At 62.2% G+C, this 16,889-nt stretch overlaps 3 protein-coding genes across 6 annotated transcripts; 1 reads left to right on the top strand and 2 right to left on the bottom strand.

Annotated features, from left to right (window-relative positions):
• Positions 1-1,002: 1,002 nt before the first annotated feature.
• LOC110571849 (insulin receptor substrate 1-like) lies at positions 1,003-2,424 on the top strand (the record flags this gene model as incomplete). The annotated part of the gene is made up of 2 exons (XM_021680031.1): positions 1,003-1,417; positions 1,628-2,424. Coding segments are annotated over exons 1-2 (1,212 nt in total), but the record flags the coding sequence as incomplete, so codon positions are not given.
• A 1,325-nt stretch (positions 2,425-3,749) lies between these two features.
• On the bottom strand, positions 3,750-5,300 carry SAP25 (Sin3A associated protein 25). The gene is made up of 6 exons (XM_021680029.1): positions 5,119-5,300; positions 4,844-4,944; positions 4,628-4,734; positions 4,377-4,530; positions 4,120-4,217; positions 3,750-4,037 (listed from the first exon to the last, which is right to left on the bottom strand). Exons 1-6 carry the CDS (start codon positions 5,262-5,264, stop codon positions 3,750-3,752), a joined length of 894 nt encoding a protein of 297 aa, XP_021535704.1. The 5' UTR covers positions 5,265-5,300.
• Positions 5,301-5,813: 513 nt separating this feature from the next.
• On the bottom strand, positions 5,814-16,615 carry LRCH4 (leucine rich repeats and calponin homology domain containing 4). Of its 4 annotated transcripts, none has more exons than XM_021680078.2 (18): positions 16,355-16,615; positions 12,701-12,845; positions 12,436-12,562; positions 12,166-12,271; positions 10,245-10,381; positions 9,984-10,099; positions 9,743-9,842; positions 9,410-9,500; positions 9,243-9,319; positions 9,063-9,124; positions 8,830-8,952; positions 8,637-8,699; positions 8,441-8,544; positions 8,227-8,310; positions 7,953-8,038; positions 7,640-7,777; positions 7,463-7,540; positions 5,814-6,140 (listed from the first exon to the last, which is right to left on the bottom strand). In XM_021680078.2, exons 1-18 carry the CDS (start codon positions 16,572-16,574, stop codon positions 6,036-6,038), a joined length of 1,962 nt encoding a protein of 653 aa, XP_021535753.1. In that variant the 5' UTR covers positions 16,575-16,615; the 3' UTR covers positions 5,814-6,035. The 4 variants fall into 4 exon arrangements, with proteins under 4 accessions (XP_021535753.1, XP_021535750.1, XP_021535751.1 ...); XM_021680075.2 differs by lacking the exon at positions 5,814-6,140 and adding an exon at positions 6,517-7,145; XM_021680076.2 differs by lacking the exon at positions 5,814-6,140 and adding an exon at positions 6,523-7,145 and having other exon boundaries at positions 9,063-9,118.
• Between the last annotated feature and the right edge of the window lie 274 nt (positions 16,616-16,889).

The raw sequence follows: 16,889 nt of genomic DNA, 5'->3' as shown, positions 1-16,889 counted from the left end.
GTGTAAAATGTCTGAATCCCAAACCTATCTCAAAATCTTAGGATGTAAGAGGCAAGGGGTACATCCGCCAGAGAGTCTGCACCTCTAATAGCCTTTTTGGACAGTGGTGGTGAGAAGGGGCTGAGGGCAGTGAGAGGGAAGTGCCCCTGAGAGATGGTTTTGTCACAGGTTCTCCTTCAGTGGTCTCTTGACGATTTCTGGTGGCTAACTTACCTGAAGACCCCTCCTATCACCCTCAACCCAGAGAGAACCTGAACCTCCAGCTCTTCTGAAATCAGCACAGCCCAATGCTTGGTGGCCCTGGCAACTAGGCTGGCTTGGGAAGGAAGAGTATAGAACCACTGGGGGGGGGGGGGGGGCTGGGAACACAGGGGCTGGACGCCTAGAGTGGGAAGTGGCGGCGCCGCGGTAAGGGCCGTCCCATAATCGCCAGGACTGCGGACTCCCGACCCAGTTCCACTCACGTTGGCCTCACTTCGCTGCTCCCTTAGCAGTCAGCTCAGATCCGTGGAGACGCCCACACACTCCCCGCCCCTGCGATCCCAGCCCAGGGGTGTTTGGGGTGGGGAGGAGGCCGCCTCTCCCAGACTTTCCCAATCAGACTTCACTCCCACGGCCCGATGTCCAGCGGCCCGGGGCGCGCGAGGGTTAACCCCGCGGGGTGGGGACTCTGGAACAGTCGGCAGAGGCAGAGGGAGGGAGGGGTCAGGAGGCGACCAGAGGCGCGGGGAGCCGGCTGGGGTCGAGCCTTGGAGAAGGCCGCTGGAGCCCCGCGTGTCGCCAGCCACCGGGCAGTCACTGGGGCACACGCTGCGCGCAGCGAGGGGCCACCGCAGACCCTCTGCCCCAAACTTCAAGTCCGGAGCAGGGGTGAGACGCTGGGCATCAAGACGGGTGGCAACCTGTCAGGACGCTGTCCCCCTCCCCGGAGACCGCCACCTCCACCCCACCTCTGCTGAGTCTCAGCCCCTACTCTGGCCACTACATTGCCTTTGGCCCGGGATGAAGCCCGGAGGCGGTGGCCCCCCGGCGGCCCCGGAGTCCGAGCCGGCCGGCGTGCCCCTGGTTCTGCCGCGGCCCTGGGGCTGTCCCGCTGACGTGCGGCTCTGCGGCCACCTGCGGAAGCAGAAGTCCCAGCGCCGCCGCTTCTTCGTGCTCCGCGCCGACCCGCCGCGCCTCGAGTGCTACGAGAGCGAGAAGAAGTTCCGCGCCGGCCGAGCGCCGCCCAAGCTCACCGTGAGCCTGGCGGGTGCGTGCACCATCAGCAAGCGCGTGGACGCGCGCCAGCGCCACCTGATCGTCCTGTACACGCGCGACCGCAGCCTGGGCGTGGCGGCGGCCTGCGAGGCGGAGCAGCAGGCGTGGTACAGCGCCCTGCTCGAGGCGCGCGCGGCCGCCGGTGAGGCCCGAGCCCCGGGCGGGCGGAGCCGGAGCCGGGGCGGCGGAAGGGGGGGCGGGAGCCGGGGCTTGGGTGATCGCGAGTTTAGTTTATTGTGGGTCGTCCCTCCCCCTAAGTCTCCGAAATCAAGTTCAAACATGAGGCGTTTACACGTGTTTAGTTCCCGCGGCACAGTGACTCCAACCCCCCGGCCCAGGAGCCCCTGTGACCAGCCCCCTGTCTCCTCAGGTCCCAGCTTCCACGAGGACCCCGGCGCCTGGATTCTCGCTCCATTGCAGGACGTCTGGCCCGTGACACTGCGGCCCAAGGGATTGGGGCGAACACGAGGCCTGGGCAGCGGCGGCTACCGCCTGTGCCTGGGTTCGGGGGTGCTGAGCCTGCTGCGGAAGCCCAAGGGCACAGGCTCTGGGGACACCCAGGCTTCGCCGCCGCCCGCCCTGCGCCTGTCCCTGCTCAGTGTGCGCCGCTGCGGCCACGCAGACTCTTTCTTCTTCCTGGAGCTCGGCCGCTCGGCGCCCACGGGTCCCGGGGAGCTGTGGCTACAGGCGCCCGACGCCGAGGTGGCCCAAAGCATTCACGAGACCGTACTGGCCGCCATGAAGCGACTCGGGGATGGCGGTGCCGGTGGCAAGGCTAAGCCACTGCCAAGGGATCCCCCGCCAAGCGCTTACAGAGCCTCCGCCTCCCAACCTTATGCAACCCTGGCCTCGGCAGCCCAGTCAAGCGGCCAGAGCCATTGCAGGGGCCTGGCGGAGAGAAGGGGGAAAGCAGCCCTCCGGATGCGGGCGACCGCAGCCTCGCAGCCCGAGGGCTTGGAGCGGGGAGGGGGCTACGTAGCCATGGGAGCCCGGAGCGACTACGAGCCCATGGGGGGTGGCGAAGCAGGTGGCTACATGGTGATGGCACCCCCTCGCCTTGCGGCCTCTGCCCCCGCAGCTCCCCACTACCCGCTCCAAGGTTGCGGGGGCACCGAATACGTGCCCATGAGCCGCTTTCCGCCAGGGTCCTTGTCCTCGAGCTCCCTGCCCTGTTTCTATAAGCTCGGGGCTGGGGAGCCTGGACCTTCCTTCCAAGGCCCCCGCCGCAGCATCGGGGAACGTTGGGGACCAGCAGGGGCTCATTCCTCCTTGCAGCCGCCCTCAGAGGTAGCAGGGGAGTACGTGTGCATCAAGTACGTGGCCCCGGACTACTTAGGAATGGGCACTGCCATACAAGAACCCCCCAACGGCCACCTCAACTACGTGGACCTGGACCTGATCCCTCCGCTGGAGGCTCCAGGCGACGCCCCCGGGGCCAGCAGGAACCGCCAGCACAGCTATGCCTGCATCGAGTTCCAGAACCTCAGAGAGGCTCCGGTGAGATGTGGGCAGCCCCGCCCTGTCTAGCTGAGGGATGGATGGGGAGGAGGGGAGAAAACAGGGCAAAGTTATGAATGCCTTCCCGCGACCTGTTCCCAAAGTAGAGGGGCTCGAAGGCCCCCTAGGACCTGCAACTTGCAGAAGCTCTGAGTTGCCCCCTTAGGGCCTGCTGCCCACTCCACCCCTTCCAGATGTGTACCTGGAGATTCTTCAGGAAAGGCTCCCCAAGAAACTCGATTCTTTTAAGGGAGAAAGTTCTAGAACCACCCTCCCCCCTTCCCATCCACAAACCCCTACGAACTCCAGGCTTCCTCAGCCAAAGCCCCGATCCTTTCTTTCCTGGCAGAGTTCCTGCAGCATCACTCCAGAGCCTCAGGTCAGCCTTGGCCCCTGACCCCGCCTCCAACGACTTGTCCCACATGGACCTGCTCCTCCCCACCCCGCACCTGCAGGGCCTTGCCTTATGTCTCCTCGAGGCCTAAGAACCAGTCCCCGCCCCAGGGCGCCAGAGCAAGAAGGCTGAAGTACCAGGTATCTTACCTCTACTGCTTCCCCAAAGTGCTGTGCCGCTCCCTTCCTCCCTAATTTCCCTCTTCCAGTGCCAGCCATGTGTTCACACAATCCTCCCTTCTCTGGAGCCTGGTGGAGTTGATGGACTTCTTGCTTCCATATACTTGTCTTCCACATACTGTACTGTGGACCCCCACCCCCACCCTATGCCCTATTAAAGTGGTCCTGCTTGGTCTGCATGGAAAGGTCTTAGGTCCATGGGTTCCCCTGCCCCGCTGCAAGGGTGACCAATGAGTAACGAGAATTTGAGGGGAGGACAGCCTAAGCCATGTAGAAGAAGAGACCCCATCCCTGTCTCCATGCCCCACTCTGCTACTCACTTGCTACAAGGAGCCTGTTTGCAAACCAAAACACTGCTTTATTGTCAACAGAACCTGCCTGGGGGAGTAGGGGACCCCACTCTGCCCACAGAAGAGCTATGTTCAGTGGGCATCTGGGGTTCGTGGGACAGATGGGTCAGTGCAATGAGAACAGCTGGGGCTGCCACTGGGGCCTGGGTGGTCAGATACAGGGTCTGGGGGGCCAGCAGGGGGCGTGGGAGCCCCGGGGGAGGCAGGTCTCGGAGCCCCCTGGCTCATCTGCAGGAGGCCAGTGAGGGCGATCAGCTCAGGCCCACTGAGCCAGGCAGTGGAGCAGCCCGGGGATGGGGTGCGGAGGACCCAGGGAGACATGATAGGAGGTGGGAGCAGCAGCTTCAGAGAGCCCATGACCTGAGAAGAGAGAAGGGAGAAGTGTCTCCTCCAAAGCCCTGCAGGAGGACTAGCGTGAGGCCAGGGCAGGAACTGCACTCACCTGCTGAGAGGCCTCTGACAGGTACAGGGGGACACGCTGCCCAGACGGCAGCAGCGGGTCTGACAGAAAGACATCTTCGTGGCACATCACTGGGAACCCTGGAGAAGACAAGCTGGTAGGGCAGCAGGCTGCGGTTCCCACACCAGCGAGGGCTGCACTGGTTCCCCGGCGAGCTCATGCAGGGCACCTCCAGAGCCGGGGTGGGGGTGAGGGGTGGGGGGGCGTGTGGGGAGGTGGGGGGTGGCCAAGCAAAGTACCTGCATTCCTGGGCGCATGCTCTCCCTTCTGATGCCCTGTGGCTGGGGCCAGGGGCCTGAGGTCCCGGCCTGGGGCTGCCTCATACAGCGGCCAGAATGAGGGATGACACAAGGTCCGGCCGGAGAAGGAGGCGCCTGACGCACAGCTGGGCCCCTGTGGAAGGGGCAGGAAAGATCACTGGAGCTTCGGTCCCCTCCCAGGGCACCCCTGCCCCATCCCAAGGCCAGAGCCGGAGATACTCCCGACTCACCCACACCAGCCGAGGTCCTGCTCTAGCCTTGTAGTGGGGGTCCCATGGGGCTAGCACAGTCATCCTTGAGGGAGCCACCTCCCAGGCCATCTGGGGGAGAAGAGCAACTGGGGGGGAACACTTGAAGAGATTAAAACAGGCTCAGGAGTCGGTGGAAAGGTGTCTAGGTGGGGGGCGGGGGGGGGGGCGGGTAGAGGCAGCAAGGCCTGTGCCTACCTGGGGCTCCCGGGGACCGCTCGGCAGCCAGGCCTGGGGGGGCCCGGGGCAGCAGCTGCTCTCTCCGACTCCAGGAAGGCCTTCGGGACCGGGGCTGCGGGCTGGGAGGGGGAGGTACTGAGGTGCACCCCTCACAGCCTCCCGGGCTATCTCTGAGGCAGAGCCCAGGGGGCCTGGGGCAGGGAGTTTAGCACACCCGTTCCTCAACGTGGGCGACGGAGACCTCCTCACACGGTGGGCCCCCTGTCGGACTTCCCTGCGGCGGAGTCCCTCACCTGTCCTGTGGGGGAGTTCCTGGCTCCCCCAGGGCTTCCTCTCCAGAGGTCCAGGCCTCGCCGGGGTCACTGCCCGCCGAGGGGCCTTGTTCCTCGGGCGCCTGCTCTTTGCCCGCGTCCCACAGCCGAGGCGGCCGGGGCAACATGCCGCGTCTGGGGGAGGGGAGGGCCGCGCGGGGCAGCAGCTCTGTGCCCCGCGTCCACGCCGTCCGCGCCGTCCGCGCCGCCCGCGCCGCCCGCACCTCCCACCTCCTCCTCCCGGCCCCACGCGGCCCCTCGCGGCCCCTCGCGGCCCCCACCTCCCGCAGCGGCCCGCCCTCTCGCCCCACGAGCCCACGTCGCCGGCCCACCTCTCAGGGCCTCGCGACCACGCCGGCGCCCAGCGCGTTTCCGGGCCACGTGGCGCGCGCTCCCGCCGGGGTCTCGCGGGCGCCCCCTGGCGGCGGGGTTGGCGGGGTCCGCGCGCCGCCGCCGTCCCACACGGAAGAGTGGCGCCCCGCCGCGGCCAGCTGCAGAACCCCGGCGCGGACGAGGCGGAGGCGCCTCCTTGCCCGCGGCGCACCGCATTCATCCGCAGACGGACACACACACACACACACACACACACACACAAACACACACACACACCCCCCGAGGGGCAGCCTGGAGGGTCCGGCTTCTTCTTTATTGCACTTGACACAACATCCGCCGCCCGTCTTCTATCCCAGACCCTCGGCCACACCCAGATGCGGCCAGGCGCCTCGCTGGGCCGGCCGGCTTCCAACCCCTCGGGCGGGCGGAGGGGCGCCCAAGGAACAGGGCCAAGCCGGAGGCCGCCCTCACCAGAGTCATTGCTAGGGAGCAGAGGCGGGGCGCGGCTGTCTTCTCTGTTCCTGGGTTCCCGGCGGGGTCGGAGCCCTGCGCCCCCACCTCGACCCCTATGGCCGTTCCAGCAGTGCGTGGATGACAGCAGCGATGTAGGGGAGGCCCCTTCCCGGGGCCCCCTCCTCTTCCAAGATGTGATGGGGCTGGCACAGGGACTCCTGGGGGGAGGGGCCCGGGTTAAGTTCCCCATGTCACCTTGTTCTCTGGCTTCCCTGCCCTTCTCAGAGGGCAGGGTGGGAGAAACCCTGAAGAAGCCTGGGCAAACAGGGCTGACAGGATGGCCCTTCGGGTGGAGGTGGCAAAGGTCAGGGGCACCCTGGACACGGCTTGGGGGCAAACGAGATGCAAGGAAGCTGCCAGTAGGTAACAGAAGGGCGATGACACAGGGGGCCAAGGCTCAGGGTAGGAGAGACCTGTCATTTCCAGAGGGAAATGCTGGAACAGGCAGGCTGACAAACAGAGCCCCAGGGGCACGGCCAGGGCTGGGCCTGGCCACGGCAGGAGCAGACGCAAACACACACACACAGAGGCGGCCACGGTCTGTACAATTTATACACAGAGACAGGGACCCAGCCTGGGCCCCTGTATCCCCTACAAATATAGAGTTCTCTCTACAAAATATAGATAATTTAGCTCCCCATAACAGTGGGGGGACGGTAGGGGGACAGCACAAGGAGGAAGGTTGAGATCTGCCCTCCGAGGGAGCAGGGCCTGGAGGGAATGAAGGCACCATCAGCACTGAGAAGTGAGGGAAGGGAAGGGGCTACAGGAGGGTGGCCAGAGGCTGGGGGCCCAGGGTCTGGGTGCACCAGAGTGGGGCCTCTGAGGTCAGTGTTTGTGCGGGGAGGGGGTTCACTAGTGTCTTTGGTAGGGGCTGAAGGCACCACTGGTAGGGACCGGGGTCGCAAAGGAGTCATAAATAGAAATAGGGCAATGGGGGCGGGGAGAAAGGGTGACTTCAGGTCCTAGGAACCCAGGAGCCGAGTGTAGACTACATAGAGCAGCAGCATGAGGACCACGTAGAAGAGGATGAAGCCGCCCAGACCAGAGGGGGGCCAGAGGGGCGGGGGGACCCTGCCCCCCACCCGCTTCACAGCCTCCAGGGTGGTCCACAGCCCCTGGGCGGTGCCCTGGAGGAGATCCGAGGGCGAGCACAGGTCAGCCTGGGAAGGGAGAGTAGGGACAGATGGACAAGGACAAAGAGCAGACGTCAGCAGCAGCAGCAAGACAATCCTTCCCACCCCCTGCCCTCACGTGCCAGGGCCTGAGCCACGCCAACATGCGGAGTGCAGGGAAGGGAGGCATGCAGGGCAGGGAGACGTGCAGGACAGGGACTTGAGGACATGCTTCCTTCTGGGGAGCAGATACCCCTGTGAATGGAACCCTGCCACCCACGCGGAGTGCTCAGCTGAGCCCAGAACGTCGCCACTCTTTATAGTAGGGACCAGCCCTGGGCTCCCGAGAACATACCCCCCCATACCTCAGGCACCCCCATTTTTCGACAGGCTTCTAAGAAACTCTCCACATTTTTCCGAGACTTGAGAGCACTAAGTTTTGGCTGGGGGAGGGCGAGAAAGGAAAAAGAGAAGAGAGTAAGGGCGAGGCCCCAGCAGTCCTCTGTCCCATCCCCTACCTCCCGCCCTGGGACCCAACTGACCACAGCAGGTGACGGCACGTGGATGAAGGGCACGGAGCGGGGCCGCAGCTGGTTGGCCAGCTGACAAAGGATGACCCCATTGGCCAGAGCCTCTGCCAGGTCCTCAGGCAGGGGCCGCTGCAGCTTTGACTCGAGAACCTGGGAGGCAGGAGGGTGGGGGGAGGGGTCGGGGTCAGTGGGGACTCCTGCCCGCCCCTTGTGTCCTCAGTGGAAGCACCCACGGGGTGCGGCGGGAAGCCAGGAAACTTGAGGAGGCCGAGCGCAGCCCCCAACCCCCCACCCCGCCCTGCCCCCCAGATCCCACCTCTCTTACCGGGCGCAGCTGTGCCATCACCTCCTTCTCATCGAGAAGCTGGGGGGATCGCCGAGGTCTCAAGACAGAGTCTGGTGAGGAAGGGCCTGGAGAAGGAAGAGGAATGTGGGCCGTCTCTTAGCACCTGCCGTGTCTGGCACCCACATCTCCTGCCTTTGTGCTTATGGGAGTTTCAACACAAAGGGACAATAGACTAGAGAACTCCCAGGCCAGAAGGGGTGTCCACAGCCCAGGGGTGAGGGCTGGGTTAGCACTGGGGACAGGGGAAACCCACCTGAACCACTCTGAGAGGAAGAACGGAAGAGGAAGCTGTTTGGTCTCTGAATGGAGCCAAGTGGCCGGGAAGCAGGCACCATTGCTGGGGGCCAGAGCCAGGGACAGGTGAGAAAAGACACCCCTCAGAGTCCCACCTTCCCTCAGGCCAGCAGGCCCCAGCCACCCCCTCACCTACACAGTCCCCCCTCCCCTTCCCCCAGTCCCTGTCCCACCTGGTCCAGCTGCAGGAAGGGGCTCCTGGGGGGCGGGGGCGGGGGCAGGGGCTCCCTGCCCTCCTGAAGCGCCCAGCTGGGTGGCACTGGACTTAGGCATGCCGCTGAGGAGCGACAGAGAGCGAATCAGAGGGGAGGGGCAGGGGACGGTGTGCGGGGACAGCGCTCGGGGAGGTGGGTCTGGGGGGACACATACTTGTAGGCGGCCTGAATGGACGCAGCACCTCCACCAGCAGCCCTGACCCCCAGCTTCAGAACACTGGAAAATGAAGGCCGTGTGGGGCCAGAGCGCAGGCAGGGGACCCGCCAACCCCGAGGGGCAGAGGAGCTTACGAGGGCTCATTCCCACTCATTTCCAGGCCCCCCCCACCCTGCCCCTTTGCCCACACCTGTCTTTCCTGGGGGCCCCCCACACCCCACTGTGCTGCTGCTGCTGCTGCCGCCGCTCCCGCTCCTGCCACAGCTGCAAGGTGTCGGGGCGCCGCCGCTCCTCCCCCGCCGGCTCCTCCCGCCTGAGGGGAGAGGCAGGACTGTGAGGCAGAGCCAGGTCAGGGGAGAGGAGGGAGGGTCCAGGGGGATGGCGTAGCGGGAGGAGGTGCTGGCTCAGGGCGCTCTGGGGTACCTGCTGCTGGGTGCCTTCTCGGCGTCCCCTGCCGCAGGGCTTAACTCTGGCGGCCGCTGCTCCTAAGGGAAGAGCAGCAGAGGGGTCGAGGGAGGGTTCCCCCCCCCCCCCCCGCCCCCAAGCCTGCGCCGGCTCCCTCCCTCCCCCCCAGGGCACGTGCACCAGCCCTGGGACCCTCACCTCAGCAGCGCCTCGCTCCTCGTCCTCCGCAGGCACGTGGCTGTCAATGAAGTCAATCTGCTCAGGGTCTCCGTCAGCTGGGGAGGCCAGGGCATGTCAGCAAGCACTGGGGGCCTCCAGGCACTCGTCCATGACCCCAGCCCCCTTACCCTGACCCCACCACTCACCAGAGCCATCCTCCCTCCGCTCCCTGGGCCCCCGAGGCTCCCGGGCCAGCTCCGAGATCCGGAAGGACAACTCCGAAAATTCATCTGTTGACTAGAAATGCAAAAATGGGAGAGCGCTGCTCTGTGGTGCTGGGGGTTCATGGGGTTCATGCCCTTGGGGTCTGCTGTTGAGCCAGCCCCTCCCTGAGATACCCGGGCAAGGGAAGAAGACCACTCCAGACACCAACTGTCACTCTGATATTCAGGGGCACCAAGCAAAGGGTCCTGACTCAGAGGTTCTCCCCCCCCGGGGGGCTGAGACCCCCCAATGTCTCATGGCAAGGAGGCCCTTACCTCATTTCCAGACCACCTCTTGCTGCCACTGTCAACGCTGTGGAAGCCCGAGTCTAGCCCGCCGTCGTACCGACGTCCCGGAAATAAGTCCTCAGCAGGGCTGGTGCCGCCAGGGAGAGCTAGTCAGTCCAGTACCGGGCAGCAACCCCTCTCATCTTCCCACCGAAAACCATGGAGTCCGTGCTGCCAGGAAGGGGCAGTCAGTAACCAGGGGCTTCCTTCCTTCCCACTTGGGACTTACCAGGGACTGAAACTCGGGGGGCGGGAAGGGGCCAGGTCCCCCAGTGCAGACGCCCCACGCCGCCCAGCTGCTGTTGACAAGTACTTGAAGATGTGAAGTTTCCCCTTCAGGCAGATCTAGGTATAAGGAGGCACATGGTAGGGGTTAAGGGAAGCGAAGGGGGCTCCCCCAGATCCTGCTTGGCTACTAAAGGGACTCATCTCCCAACTCCTACCCATTCTCAGCCCTGTCCCCATGGTCCAGCCCAAATCCACCCCTCACCTGAGCCGGTGGGCTCTGCAGGGGGTTGCTGTCCAGCAGAATGACCTGCAGGTGCCTGAGGCGGCAGAAGGAGACCGGGATGCGGGAGACACGGTTACAGGAGAAATCCAGGCGGACAAGAGGAAGATCCCCCAGCTCTGGGGGTGGGTGAGGGAAGAGTCAGGAGCCTGCCCAAGGGTGGGGCCTTGTGCTCACTTCCTCTGCCCTCTGCTCTAGCCCACTTGCCACCCTTGGGTCCACCACGTCCTCTGGCCTAGCTGGCTGTGGGCACTCCCCAGGAACAACCTCCCTCTTCCCTTCCGCTCAAATCGGGCCCACCTCCAGGCCTCCCCTCCCTGAGCTCCTGCCCATGTCATGTGCTTCTCTCCTCTGCCCCACCCTGCCCACTCCGTACTTCAACCGTTCCTTCATCCCCAAGTGACCATCACAAGACCCAAACCAAACTGCGACATTTCACGGCTCAAACACCTTCCGTGACTTGCAGCCGAGGCTGCTGAGGGTGAGCGGACTGTGCCCTGCACAAATGCACCTAGGCAGGAGGGGCCTGCAATCCCACCCGAACTTTACTGGCTAAGCCCTTCCCACCCCAGGCAAGGTTGTGCCCACCCACAGGAAAGGGTGCCTTTTTCTACTTCTCAAACTTGCACAGTTGGATGAGTGATGACTAGAGACACAGAATAACACTCACCACTCCCTGGCCCAGCATGGTCAAGGTGTTCATGATCTGGCTTGGTCCACATTTCCCATCTCACTACCCACCCTCACACCACATCAGACAACCCTCCAACCCCTCGGCTTCTGGACCTTTCCACATGCTGTTTGCTCAGCTGGGACACTCATTTTTGTGACCATCTTTCAAAGTTCAGCTCAAGTGTTGCCTCCTCCATGAAATCTTTCCAGACACTCAGGTTAGAATTCACTGCTCCTTCCTCTGTGTCCCCAGGGCATTTTGCTAGGGTCTCTCTTATGGCCCAGAGAGCACCCTGATTAAATGCTTGTTTACACTGCTACCGACTTCAAAGGCAAAAGGGCCAGAGTAGGACTAGGGGGAGCCCAGAGAAAATGGGTGACCACCTGACTCCCCTCTCTTGTTCTCTAAAACCAAGATGAGCAGGGCTCCGGTCCTTCCCACCTGGCCCTGGCTCCCACCCACATGCTTTGCACATGGGTTTCCTCTGCCTGGGATGCAGAAGGAAGGAGAACTTTCCTTCACAGGTCAGCTCCTGCCACGCCTCTGGGGAGAAGTCTTCCTCAAGCTCCCTGAGCAGATGCTCCCTCTAGCTCCCGCAGCTCTTGCCGTGTCCTGTTCTAGCACATCCCTCCACTTGTCTCTCCCCATGAAGCCCATACATTTTCAGAGTTGGCCCCAGGTGTAAGTGACATCATTCACATCTGCCTGACCCCCACCTAAAACACAGGATGCACACAACAATGCTGGCTGAATAAGGGAAGGGGGGGCCTACTTTGGAGCAGAGACTATCAAATGTCAGAGTGGATCACAATTGCCTCGTTAAAATGGGGTTGGGGGCTGCTTGGGCTCCAGCTCATGGCTCCACTGACTCAGAATCTTTGGGGGAGGAGGCACAGGGCATCATCTGACTCAGGTGCCTGAGAGCTCCCACTGGGTGAGTGATGACCCTGGGTGACCCCAAAGGCCCCTTCCAACCTTGGGATTTTACAGGGTGCCAACACACCCACTCTCCTTTCTGTGCCTCCTCATTTGTGAAAATAGAGCTAATAACCCATGACTTGCCAGCCTCAGAGGGTTGCTGGTCAAGCACAAATAATTTAGTTTGCTTTATACACGGCAAAACCCTGGGCACCTAGACAGTGATGTTCTGTGAAGAGTCTTTGTGACTTCTCCAGTGTAGACATACACACGCCTCCCCCCCCGCCCCGCCCAGATCTTCATTCTCCTCACCATCGGGCAGGGTGCTGAGCTGGTTCCTGCGCACACTGAGGTCCCGCAGGGAAGGGAGGCTACATAGCTCTGCCGGGAGGGCCTGCAACTCATTGCCGCTCACATCCTGCAATGAGGAAAGAAGTAGGGCAGGAGCCACAAGACCAGGGGCATCAGAAACTGCCTCTGGTCTCTGGCAACCTGCTTTGGTCCCCCCCGTCCCCAAACTCCCCAAAGGCCCCTGGTGCCTGGCTCAACAGCCCCTCTTCTTGCTCTGCTCCCTGTGCTCACAAGCTGCCGCAGGCTTCCCAAGGCGTTGATGTCGGGAGGCAGGGCTCCCAGTTTGTTGTTGCTGACAATGAGCACCCTCAGGGGCAGCTGGCAGATGTAGGGTGGCAGCGATGACAGCTGGTTTCGGCTATGGAAGGGAGAAAAGCATGGGGCTCAGTCCCCAGGGCACTCCTCTTTTCAGGGCTCTGGGAGGAGCACTCAGGGTACCGTGTGCTGGGACTTGGGGCTCCCCCCTCCCTGCCCCTGGCCGGCCGTGCCTCCCTACCTGAGGTTGAGGTAGGTAAGGGCTGTGAGATTCCCCAAGGCTGGGTTCAGGCATCTCAGGCAATTGTGATAGAGGCTCAGGCCCTCCAGGGACACCAGCTGGCATGCTGCCTCCGGCACCTCAGGGAACCGGTTCCGGGACAGGTCTAGGAGCAAGTGTCAGGGGAGAGCTGTGGACAGGCCCAGTCCCGGACAGGAGGGCCCGGAACTTTCCCAGAGCCAGCTGCCAGCCACCCGCCTCCCCATTGGACCTAAAGAGTCAGGCCTATAAACCTGGGCTCTTGGAGAGAACAAAGCTTTCTGCAAAACCGAGCACATTCCAAGCATTAACAGGACAGCAAAGGCCGTAGGGTCACTGGGCTGGAGAAGTTCAGACTTAGGAGGACAAACCATGACCATCACCTTCAAATACACAAATGAAGGACTACCCTGGAAAGGGTGACTGGCTTCTAGAACTCTTGTGGTTCCTGCTGTTCTATGGAGAAGGCTGGTGCTCCAAAGAAAACAGCAAAGTAATGGGCCGGGAGGCTCGAGATAAGAATATGGTAAGCCCCCCGGGGAGACCACTGAGAAAGCTCATCCCTCTTCCGTCCCTCCTTGGGGGCCTTGTCCCCAGCCTCAACCTCTTTTCAAAACAGGGAAGAAGCCAAGGGTCATTAGAGTCTGGCTCTAGAGAATAAGTAAGGCTCCTGACACACTGGACAACGGTTCTTCATCAGCCCCTGGGATCAGCAAGCCAGGTCCAAGGGTCTGTGAAGGAATAGACTCCCAAGGACCAGGAGGGGAAGGCGAGCTGACCAAGCTGGAGGTGGGAGCTGGAGTCCTCAGGTCCCTCCCATCCGGATACACCTTCTTCAGGACTGGCCTCCTTCCCACCCTCTTCCAGCCCCACTGGCCTTCCTCTACTTCCTCTCTTACTGACCCAGGCTTTAGGTGCTCAGCTCTTTTGCCTGTGTCTTGGTGTGGGTGAGAAACGGGGAGGGAAGTAGGGAGGGTAAAGCCTATGACCACCCCTTATCTCAAGTGGTCGCTTGCTACTCCAATGAAAGGAGTCAGGCCTGGGGTTTCTGCCAGTCTGGGGACACTAACCGTTCAGAGCTCTGCAAGCCTGGGTTTCTGTTTTCTCTCCTCACCTGCACTGGGAGGGGCCCAGGGCCTGCAGGGGGATGTCCCTGGCAATAGAACTTGGGTGAGCTTCTTAGGCAGCCCTCCCCAGGAAGGGGTGAGCAAAAGCTGATGGGAGGGAAGCTGGGGTATATCCCCAAAGGAAATGAGTCTCATGACAGGAAATGGAGTAGAAACAATCTGTCAGGTTCTGTCTCTGGTGGGCCCTATGTTTACCAGGGCGGATGACAGCCTGATGTACCAGGCCTCCCTTTTTCTCCCTCTCTGCTCACAGCCCTGGTATGCAAAGAGAGAACACCCGTCAAGGGAGAAGACCAAGTTCCGGAGAGGGTGAGACGGCCAGATGCAGTCCTCCTACGTTGGCCCTCCACCCGCCTGCTCTCCCTGCATCTACAAATGTGCGTGTGTGTGCACGCATGCTGTGGATGAAGGGGGTGGAGGACAAGATGGGCTAAGCAGTGGTGGGGGCAAAAGCTAGGAGCGGAAGGGAGCCCAGGCTGGAGGAGGCAGGGCACAGGAGGCACAGGATGTGGTCTGTAAGAGAATGAGCTGCACTTCTCCTTTGCGAGAGCCGCCCCTCCCCGCCATCTCAGGATTCATCCTACTTTCAGGGGCCCCAAGGAACAGAGTCCAGGGGATATCAGAGACCTGTGCAATAAGAAATATGCAGAGCAAAAGAGTTGGGAAAGCAGGATAGGGCTCAAAATAATTTGGCAGAGTGTTCAAGTGTTTAGTCTGGGTTGGAGGGCAAGGAGGTATAGAGGACAGGGTATGGTCAACACTGACTGTCACTTCCCTTTTCCACCCCAAACTATAAGCATTCTGCTTGGGGAGAGGGGTCAGAGGAGAATGTTCTGGATGAGACAGATTCCACCTGGCCTACAACCTGGACTCAGGATTTCTGCGTGGAGAGCAGGACAGGAAGAGGTCCTCCGGAAGCTGGGATTTTCCCGCTTCAACACACTAGCTCACTCAGAACTGCCTGCACCCTGAGCCGGAATGCTGGCGGTGGAGGGTGGGAGGGGGTAGGAGCTGGGAGGGGCCAGGGAGTTCTTGGTAGTTTTCCCCAGGAGTCCACTCACAGAGGCAGAGCCCTAAGGAAGTAAAGAATAACATTTGGTCTTTGTCAAAAAACAAGCAAGGGGGAGGGGAAAGGGAACAGACGGGCGAGTGTCACACAGCTGCTGAGGTCAATCTGGAGCTTGGGGTTAGGCGGCTGGGGGAGACTGAGAGGGAGAGGAATGGCTCCTGGGGCTCATCCATTCCCTGAACTCACTCACTGCATGGTGGGCAAGTGCGTTTACCCAGCAACCCAAGAAAAGTGGAGAGGTTTAAACTGGTCCTCCCCAGAACAGGGGAGGAAAGCGAGTGCCTGTGCCCACTTGAGTGTTTGCAGGTGAGGAGGCACCTGCTGGAGAATTACATGCTGTCGCAGAGCAGTGTCATCCGGAGGATGGGAGGACGCTCACCCAGCCCCAAGTCCCACCCTGGGCTAGGCTAGGGTGGGGCTTCGGGAATGCAGTCCTCCTCCCCACTCCCAATCTCCACCCCCCAGCTGCCAGCCCAAGGTCATAGGTTGTTGCCTCCTGAGCAGCTGAGGCCTGACTCACCTGTCATGGTAGAGTCCCCCACACCCTGGCAGCAAGAGACACCAGGAAGGAGGGAGCATGATTGGAGGGATCTGTGGGTGGGGGAGTGGACGGGCAGTGGGACAGTCTCTAGCTTCCCAACACTCCTAGTCAGGAGATAAGATTTCCTTCCTTTCAGCAACTGCCTCAAGCCCCTCCCCCTAGGGAAAACAGAAGCTCAAATGGGAATTCTAGGGTCCCTATGAGGTCACAGGCTCCATAGTGACCTCACACACGCAAGAAGGAGGAGTCTTGGATACCGGGGTCAGGGATAATAGGTGGAAGAGCTTGAGGAGAACAGCGTTAGGGGAGGTGGAAGATTTGCTTCTTTCCCATAGGCTAGCTGAGTGAAGAGTGGAGAAGGCCAGCGACCTTAGGGGGCGGGACAACAAGCACAGTAAACAGAAACACCAGGTTGTTAGGGGCAAATCCTAGGGAAGAGGGGGGCCTAAGGCTGCTCGGATCTCGGTGGAATGGGGAGGAAAGAGCTGGGAGACGAAGTGGAGGAAGAGAAAGGAGTCCTCAGAGGGGATCGTGGGGGCTGCTTTAAAGAACGATCAGAACTGAGGTTGAAGAGGTCATGCAAATGAGTCAACCAGGTGAGGGGCGGGACCATTCTACAGGTGCGCAGATACGCAAATAAAGAGAAGCAGAAGACGGGGAATTCTCACAACGCTCGGCCGGGGCGCTGGGCATTCCGTGCAAACGAGAAATGTGTTCATTGTCTGGTAGTTCTCAAAGTGGGGAGGGGGAGGTAGCAGGCTTATGCAAATCGGCGGGGTCGAGAACCCCGACGGTCAGGTGAAGGGGCGGGCTAGACTCTCGAGCCCGGTGAGAAACGAGCCAGGGGCGGGGCTATGCAAATGAGGGTCCCTGCCGGGTACGGGGCCGGGTGCACTCACCAGCCTGGGTGATGTCTGACAGGTCGTAGCTGCGGGCCGCGCCCCGGGGGAAGTGCTTCAAGCGCCGGTTAGATAGGTTCAGGGTCCCGGTGGCCACGGCCTCCTCCAGGGCCCTCTCTGCACTGCGGCTCCCGGGCAGACCCGGAGACCCTGGAACAGAGGTCGTGGCCGCCGCCTCCTCACCCCCGGCGGCGAGTGGGGCCGCTACCGCCGCCGCCATCCGCTCCCGGCGGCTCCCGCTGCCTGACTGACGGGACCGGCCGTCCCTCCTACCCCCTCCCCCTCCTTGGAGCCGCCGTAGTCGCTTCAAGGGGAGGGGAACGGGCTCAGGGACCCGGCGGACCAATCGCGGCCCCGAGACGCGTCGGAAGTGGCTAATCAGAACCCGCCGGGGGGGTGGAGACTCCAGCGCCGGAGTGAGGCGACAGAAGGGAGGGGGCTAGAATGGAGCGCTCGCCAACGGCCGACGCTCCAGGCCGGCCCGCCCCGCGCAGCCGCATCCAATCGCAATGCTTAGGGCTGGGGATGGAGCCAA

Source organism: Neomonachus schauinslandi, chromosome 5 (assembly GCF_002201575.2).
Source record: "Neomonachus schauinslandi chromosome 5, ASM220157v2, whole genome shotgun sequence".
Lineage (NCBI taxonomy): Eukaryota > Metazoa > Chordata > Mammalia > Carnivora > Phocidae > Neomonachus > Neomonachus schauinslandi.
Note: the sequence above shows the minus strand (reverse complement) of the source record. Positions and strands in the feature narration are given on the sequence as shown.